The sequence below is a fragment of the Vigna unguiculata genome, chromosome 10 (genome assembly GCF_004118075.2).
Source record: "Vigna unguiculata cultivar IT97K-499-35 chromosome 10, ASM411807v1, whole genome shotgun sequence".
NCBI lineage: Eukaryota > Viridiplantae > Streptophyta > Magnoliopsida > Fabales > Fabaceae > Vigna > Vigna unguiculata.
Window position 1 is genome coordinate 4,353,520 of NC_040288.1, and position 7,741 is coordinate 4,361,260.

Below are 7,741 nucleotides of genomic sequence, written 5' to 3' on the forward strand. Positions count from 1 at the left end.
ATGATTGTAATGAGTTAGAAAATAAAAAAAAAATTAGATAAAATTTATCGAAATAGTATTCTATATGATGAAAATAAACAAAAATAAAAATATTAAAAAATTAACAAATGTGTGTCTTATAAATAATTTGGAGATTATTGGAAGGAATTACACAAAGAAAAACAAATGTATAATTAAGGGTATGATAAGACGAAAAACATATTAGATATCTAAGAAAACTTTTCAAATATCAACATATATACTCAATGGTTGAGAAATAACAAAAATTGTTTTAGCGAAACAAAAGAGTTCTTCAAATGAAACAAAAATTAATAATAATAAGTAAATAATTTTTTTTTATATTACCTAGTAAATGAAATGTTTATGCTATTAAACACTTAAATTGAGAGTATTAAATATTCTCATGTGAAAGGAAAATATACAATAAAAAAAAATATTAAAAAATAATAGAAATATTCAAATGTTAGACATAATTTTTTTTTAATTGACATACATCATTTTAACATAATTACATAAAGGTTGTGATAAAATAAAAAATATATTGGAGATGCGAAATGAGTTTCATGACAAACCAAATATTTAGAAGAAATAAAAAATAAAAATCATCCTCATTTAAATTATTAAAATATTTACAATTAATTAAGTAACCCTATATATATATATATATATATATATATATATATATATATATATATATATATATATATATATATAGGGTTACTTAATTAATTGTAAATATTTTAATAATTTGAATCAGGATGAGGATATGGTGGGGATGGGTATTATGGCGGGGATATATTCATCCCCATCCCCATACCCAATTGAAAAAATCGGGGATTCCCCATACCCATACCCATACCCAGTCAATGCGGGGATTCCCCGTCAAAACGGGGACGGGTTCGGACAATACCCACGGGGACGGGTTTGTTTGCCATCTCTACGCCCAACCAATAAGGATCATTGTCACTTAGGAGAGAAATATGACATGACCCACTGCTTTCAAATACCTGTATCGTAAGATAAATAAGGGCATGTTTTGTTAAATAAAAAGATAATACATGATTAAAACAAATCTTGTTAATAGTTTTGTTGTGTATATATCACCATCATTTCTATACGGATTTAGAATGCGGCTCTGTTTTTGTCTCAGTTTATATTTAGACCATCATTGGAAATAAAACAATCATCAAACTTTAGTTGAATTTGCTAGTACTTAGTATTAGCATAATCACTTGGTTAGTTGGTTATTAAAATCAGCTACATACTTGATTAGGCTAATTTCGTTCTCTTAATTAATAGCTAAAATGATAGTGAAAGTAATGAATAAAGGAAAAGCTAGAGAAGAACATCAGAAATTCTATCACTGACAGCATTGAAGAAATCTTTGAATCTTCCAACACCAATCAATACAGACTTGAAGTGCTGCTTTGAAGTTCCGATTTTGTAATATTTGCACAATTTTCGATCAGAATAGTTTCTACATGGTTAGATACTTCTTAACTATAAACTACTACCTAACAGACTCAAGAAAACCATGCAAAGAACTAAACTATAAACAAGGACACTAGGATTTTATTCCATACATCAAGAGATCCTTATCTGTCCCAAAGAAGAACAATAAGAACAATAACTTACAGAAGCCACACATTACTATTTACTTAGTGAATTTATTCAAAGCATTTTCCTTTGGGTCAGTGCAAGGCCCCATTTCCAAGCCTTTGCTGGTTCACCATATATTGAGATAGATAGCTGTGTTCTTGACCACCAATCCATGACCAAAAGTCACAAAAAACTCCACCTTATCTCCTGATCCTAAATTTGATATTATACCCTCCCAATCTCTATCGTTAAAGGAAATTACTGTGCCATGATTGTGTATCTGCAATGTGCACTTTGTGTAATTAACAACCAAGACGCTTTGAAAACATTCATTTGCCATGAATTCAGGGGCTGATAAATAAACAACACACAAAGCCATTCTCTTCAAGTCACGCTCTTGAGGCACAGTGAAAGAAACAGAACGTCCCTCACCGATATGGGCGAGCCAGTAAGGATGGTTGTCACCTGGAAGACAAACATCACAAGACTCACTGCTTGCCAATCCCTGTACCACGAGAACAAAGGCTTAAGTAATGTATGTAACTTTTCCATTTAAATGAAGCATTGATACTATAGAAACGACAGGTCGAGAAAGGTGAGTTCTATAGTTTACTTTAGATACTGTAATAGGATCATTTCATGCTGTCTTAACTGACAGCTAAATTGAATGTTGAAGTTATACACACAGAGGTGAGAGCTAGAGAAGGAACCTTAGAAATGCTATCGCTGAGAGTGTTGAGGAATTCACTGTAACTTCCAACACCAATCAAAGAAAACCTCAAGTAATGGTTTGAAATTCTTTGCTCTGTAAAATTTAAACTGTATTCGACAAGAATTGTTTTCACTTGCTCAGATAGTTGAAATGTTGTGTCACACTGAACCAACAAACTTCGAATATTTGCAAGGCCGCTATGCAATGGTGCAAGGTCACGCCAATTATTATTATCCATATCCATGCAAAACGGACTAAAATAAGATTGGGGATTCACCATTGGTCGCATCCAAGATCGAATGATTGAAGGAAAAAGATTTTGTGACAATCCTTCAAATCCACGTAGGGATATATATCCAATGCTTTTTGAGCTTACAACTGAACAGGGCACTCGTCTCACAGCTGTATTTTCCGTAACTAGAGTTATCAATGATTTCATCTGCACTATATCTTCTTCCAATATCTCAATCTTGAAACAACCAGAGAGGATGAAAGATTTTAAAGATTTCAACTTGTATACCTCTCTAGGGATATTGCTTAGACTTGCACAATCCTTCAAATTTATGAGTTGTAGATTGCAGAGATCTCCAATGGATGGGTGTACTTTGCACAAACATGGGCAATCTTTTAGAATGAGTCGTTCAAGACTCGGTAGCCCTGAAAAGTCGGGTGTTTCTCTCAAGTACTTGGAGTGACTAAGATTAAGGAATTTTAACTGCTCTAAAACCTACGAAGATAGATTTTGGATAAAAGATTAGGTAGGAAAAAAAAGTGTTTGTAGTAATATTTCTATTTTAATTATCCTAAGAATTTTAAAAGAAAAGGCATGTAATGAATACCTGGGATTGTTTCCAAACAAGTAGAAGATTACTATACTTTAAATCCATTGCAATTAAATTTTCCATATGAAAATTGTTTGGAATGTATTTAGAAGGAAACCCTTTCCAACAGATCCATCTGAGTTGTTTTGAAAGGTACCCATAATCTCCAGCAAGTTGTACATGATCCAATTGTAGCAATCTTAATCTCTTCATTTTCTTGAAAGCATGAGCTTCGAAGTAATCTCTGCTAGTTGAATGCATTTTCAGGAACAATCCTTCAGTAGCTTCTGTCCCCTGTGATGAAAATAATAAAGAGAAACAATTGAGAAATCCCTAAATTTATGTTGATGAATGATACGTGAGTCTAACAATTTAGTAACACATGCTTTGCACTGAAATAGAGAACACTTTCAAAATCAAATAATGCCTTACAATATTCTTTTTTAGTACATATTTTGCATCACCCTGAAACCCTAACCGTTTCCTTTTCCATGGTTCCTTTAAAAATCTCTGACATATATATTCTCTTCCCATGTCTCGAAACAAAGGATGCATTTCAAGTTTGTTGTTCCTTCCAAATTTTATGAGGCCACATTCTATGAGAACTGTTATTCCAATATCAGCATGTAGTTCACAGCCATTTAGTATCTCTGTGACATAGCCTCTTTCTTTACCAATAAAAAAACAACATACATCAAGAAATATATCCATTTCCTCCTTGTTTAAACCGTCAAAACTTAATTTCAATTTCTTTTCAACTTCCAAGGGAATTAATTTTACTTTTGACAGTACACTTTCCCACTCTCTCATTGTCTTTTTACATGAAAAGGAACCTAAGACCTCAAGTGCCAGCGGTAGTCCTCCACAATAAGAAACTCTGTTTCTTGCAATTTCGTTCAAGTTTCTTGTTCTTGCTTCTCCAAAGGCATGACAACAGAAAAGCTCAAGGGAATCATTTTCGTTCATACCATCCATTTTATAAACATAATTAACTTCGATTCGCTTCAGCAATCGAACATCCCTAGTTGTAATGATTATCACAGTTCCTTGACTGAACCATTCAGGATTCCCGCATAGGTTTTCTAATTGGCCGAACTCATTCACATCATCAAGCACAATGAGCAACTTTCTTCGAGAAAGTTCATTCTTGATCATAGTTCTTCCCATCCCAACGCTTTCCAACTTGAGCTTGGATTTTAGAACATCATAAAGAAAATTTTCTTGCAAATCAACATGTGTTCTGTATACTTGATCCCAAACTTCTCCAATATTTTCAATAAAACTCTTACCAATGAATGGACGATAAATTCGATTATAGATGGCTTTGGCTATGGTTGTTTTACCCGATCCTACCATTCCCCATATCCCTATCATACATACTTTGGTGGAATGATTTTCAATACATCCGATCACCTCTTCCACGTGCGACTCTAATCCAATAGGAAATTGGGTAATAAACAAGCCTTGATAATCCAGCAATTTCTGAACGCGGTTAACAGTTACCTCCACAAGTTCAGCATCATGCCTTCAAGATGAAAGGTAATGTATTACGGAAAATAAATCACAACCTCAACATTTGCTACATTCATTCTGAAACACAAGAAAGTGGGAAGGATTCATTTGTTTACCTGAAATTTCTGAGATCCCAACCACTGATACCTGCAGCTTTGGTGAGTGCACAACTCCACCTGAACAACACATGTTCCAGTTGTTCTCCTGAGTAGCTTTTGTGTGCAGCTTCTTCCAACGCTTTTCCAAAATCACCCTTCTGAAGATATACATCCAATGGGTCAATCTCGTAAAATATGGGCAGAACAATTTGCCCAAAGGTTTGGTGGCATTCAATTACTTTTTCAAGCTCAAAAAGACAACATGTAGATTCAGCGTATGTTTTGGAGAAAACGATTATTGCGATCTTAGAGGCTGCTATTTCTCCCATGTGTTCTTCCAACTTCATTCCTTCTTGCAGATTCTCCTGGCTAATGAAAGTTTTGACTTGAGCTTGTAAAAGGGAAGAATGGAGATGAGAAACGAACCTTCTACCGATGTCTTCTCCCCCAAAGTTGATGAACACATCATATATGAACACCGGTTCTGATTTTAAGAAGGATGAAGATGAAGATGCTGATGATGAAGAAGAACCGAACTCCATCAAAGTAATTGAAATGAAATCTTCAAAGGTAAAACAATAATGTTAAAGATGTTGTTTATGCACTTATCATCTCATCTCTAAGTGTCCAATAAGAATTTACATGACAAATTATAAGTTATCATAAAACAAAAAGTGCTGATGAAAAAGTCGAAATACAATAAAACCTTTAACTTTTTTGTTTATGACCCAAAATGAGTTGTTCAAAAGATAATAGACTCTATATTATATTAAAGAAAGAATGTAATCTTTCAGTGCGATATGACCCCGACTCATATATGTTTCATATTTTTCGTCGTTTACCCAGCTGAGTGCACATACTTCTTGTTTTCCGCGACCTTCACGTCAAGCTTTTAAAAAGATACTTTAACTTTAAGGGTTGCAATTATTCACTTAGAATTTCAGAAGTTTTCCAAATAACTTTTTTGTATTACAAAATTTACGATATTCAATTAAGATTTTTAAACATTGTAAGAAATAATGATTTCGAAACTATGAAAAATATATTATGCGGCATTCATAGTTTTCTCTTCCTTTGGTTTATTGATTAAAGTGCTTAGGTCAAGAAAAATATATTTCCAGAAGACACTAAAGTTTTAATATGGATGATTCACCGATGCTCTGTTGTAATAGTGGACATTCACTAACGCTAAGTACAGAAAGAGAAGAAGGGAGCAATTCCTTTGTCGCTATTACAGCTTGTATAATGGATCTCCATTGGGCCTCTTTCTTATTCCGTCTTTCTTATGCCCTTTATATTTGGACTTGTATTATTTTATTCAAGATTCCAATCACGTTCTTTGTACATCACGCGGATGGTCCGACTTGATCTTTGTTTTCCATTTTATTGATCATAAGAACTACACAACATGGAATCGTACTATGTTGGTTGCCTTATTAGTTAAGAACAAACTTTCCTTGGTCGATGGAAGTGCTTCTCTGACGGCTCGTGAGATATAGGAAGACTCGAAGACTCGCTTCTCTCGGAAGAACGACCCTCGAATTTACCAGCTTCGCCGCCAACTTATTTCTCTACAGCAAGGTCCTGATCCTGTTAAGACATACTACACGATGCTTAAATCAATGTGGGAGGAATTATCATGATATCGCGCTCAATTTCAATGTTCTTATGGCGACACGGAATATGTGATGACGTTACTCATGGGTCTCAACAACACCTTCTCACTGATCCGGGGCCAAATCCTCCTTTATGATCCCTTCCTTGCCCTCTATTTCAGTCCTAACTGTTTTGACCTCATCCATGCATTTGCGGTCCTTTTAAGCATGCTACCTTGTATTTTATTTCCTACTTCATCCACACCCAGAGGAAGATTGGCACAACTAAACTCCTTCATGGGCTTCTGGTTTTTGATTTTATTTCCCCTGCAAACATTATTTCATCTTGTAATTCTGTTTCATATGATGTTTGACGCAAACGTTTACGCCACATCCCTACTTCTGTGTATAAAATTGTTTATGAAAAACTCCTTTAGCTAACATTCATCCCTCTTTTCATTCAGATACTTGTCATCTTTCAAAACAAAATAAATTTCCTTTTTCTAGTCATACTGAATTCTGTCCTAACTGTTTTGACCTTATCCATGCGGACATTTGCGGTCCTTTTAAGCATGTACCTATAATGATTATCGTTATTTCCTCATAATTGATGACAAAAGTTGCTTTACTTTTTTTTAAGATCCGGAAAAATTAAATAAATAAATTTATTTAATAATTGCAAGGCGGGAATCACTAAGTTAATTAATGTTAAAAGAGAAGATAATGAATAGTACTAGGTCAAGTGTTTGAGAATACGTCTTCCTTTTGAAAGGACTTGAGTTTGAATCTTGTGTATGTCATTAGGGTGTTAATTTAATGATTTTATTATTTTAATAATATGTTGGACCATGGGGCATGATAATATAATCGTAGATGCATAGAAATTATCAAGAAACATGGATTGGCTTGTTGGTTGTGCATTTGCTTGATAATGGGGTGGATGAGAGTTTGAACCTTGTTTAGAACAAAAATTATTATATTTTATTTTTAACCTTAGTGGCATTTGGGTAGGTCATGAGCTAAAGGAAGGTTCTATGAATCTGGACATAAACAAAGGGTTTAATTGGGTTTATTAGACATTAAGTGCGAAATTAATTAATTAAATTTATTTTATTTTAATTAAATTAGTTTTGAGTTGAAAAGTTAAGTGAGGGAGTGGATTAGTGAAGGAAACATACTATTTTCGTGGGGCTAACTAAGGAGTTTTCAGAACCCTAACAACGGAACCTAAGAGAGAGTTAGAAGGCTGGAAGGAGTGCCCAATGGTAGAGGCCAAAGTTAGGACAAGTTTGGTGCGAAGAAGAATGCTAGGAGAACAATATTAGAGTGGGATTTCCAAGTAAGGGGAGTTAACTAGATCTTGTTTTATTTTTTGTGACTATGTGTTGTTTTATGATTTTCTTT

At 34.0% G+C, this 7,741-nt stretch overlaps 1 protein-coding gene across 2 annotated transcripts; it reads right to left on the reverse strand.

The window, feature by feature from the left end:
- Positions 1–1,433: 1,433 nt before the first annotated feature.
- On the reverse strand, positions 1,434–5,384 carry LOC114167178 (TMV resistance protein N-like). 2 transcript variants are annotated; one of them, XM_028052171.1, is made up of 6 exons: positions 4,982–5,384; positions 4,761–4,900; positions 3,565–4,657; positions 3,151–3,426; positions 2,310–3,038; positions 1,434–2,104 (listed from the first exon to the last, which is right to left on the reverse strand). In XM_028052171.1, the coding sequence occupies exons 1-6, from the start codon at positions 5,282–5,284 to the stop codon at positions 1,727–1,729; spliced, it is 2,919 nt and encodes a 972-aa protein (XP_027907972.1). In that variant the 5' UTR covers positions 5,285–5,384; the 3' UTR covers positions 1,434–1,726. The 2 variants fall into 2 exon arrangements, with proteins under 2 accessions (XP_027907972.1, XP_027907971.1); XM_028052170.1 differs by having other exon boundaries at positions 4,761–5,383.
- Positions 5,385–7,741: the final 2,357 nt, after the last annotated feature.

What these genes read in the sequence shown, in the direction of transcription:
- LOC114167178 (XM_028052170.1), bottom strand. Translation starts at nt 5,284, where the DNA reads ATGGAGTTCGGTTCTTCTTCATCATCAGCATCTTCATCTTCATCCTTC. An exon ending in ATGTACTAAAAAAGAATATT is followed by an intron (nt 3,427 to 3,564) that starts GTAAGGCATTAT and finishes TTTTCATCACAG; the next exon opens with GGGACAGAAGCTACTGAAGG. An exon ending in TCAGCGATAGCATTTCTAAG is followed by an intron (nt 2,105 to 2,309) that starts GTTCCTTCTCTA and finishes CTCGTGGTACAG; the next exon opens with GGATTGGCAAGCAGTGAGTC.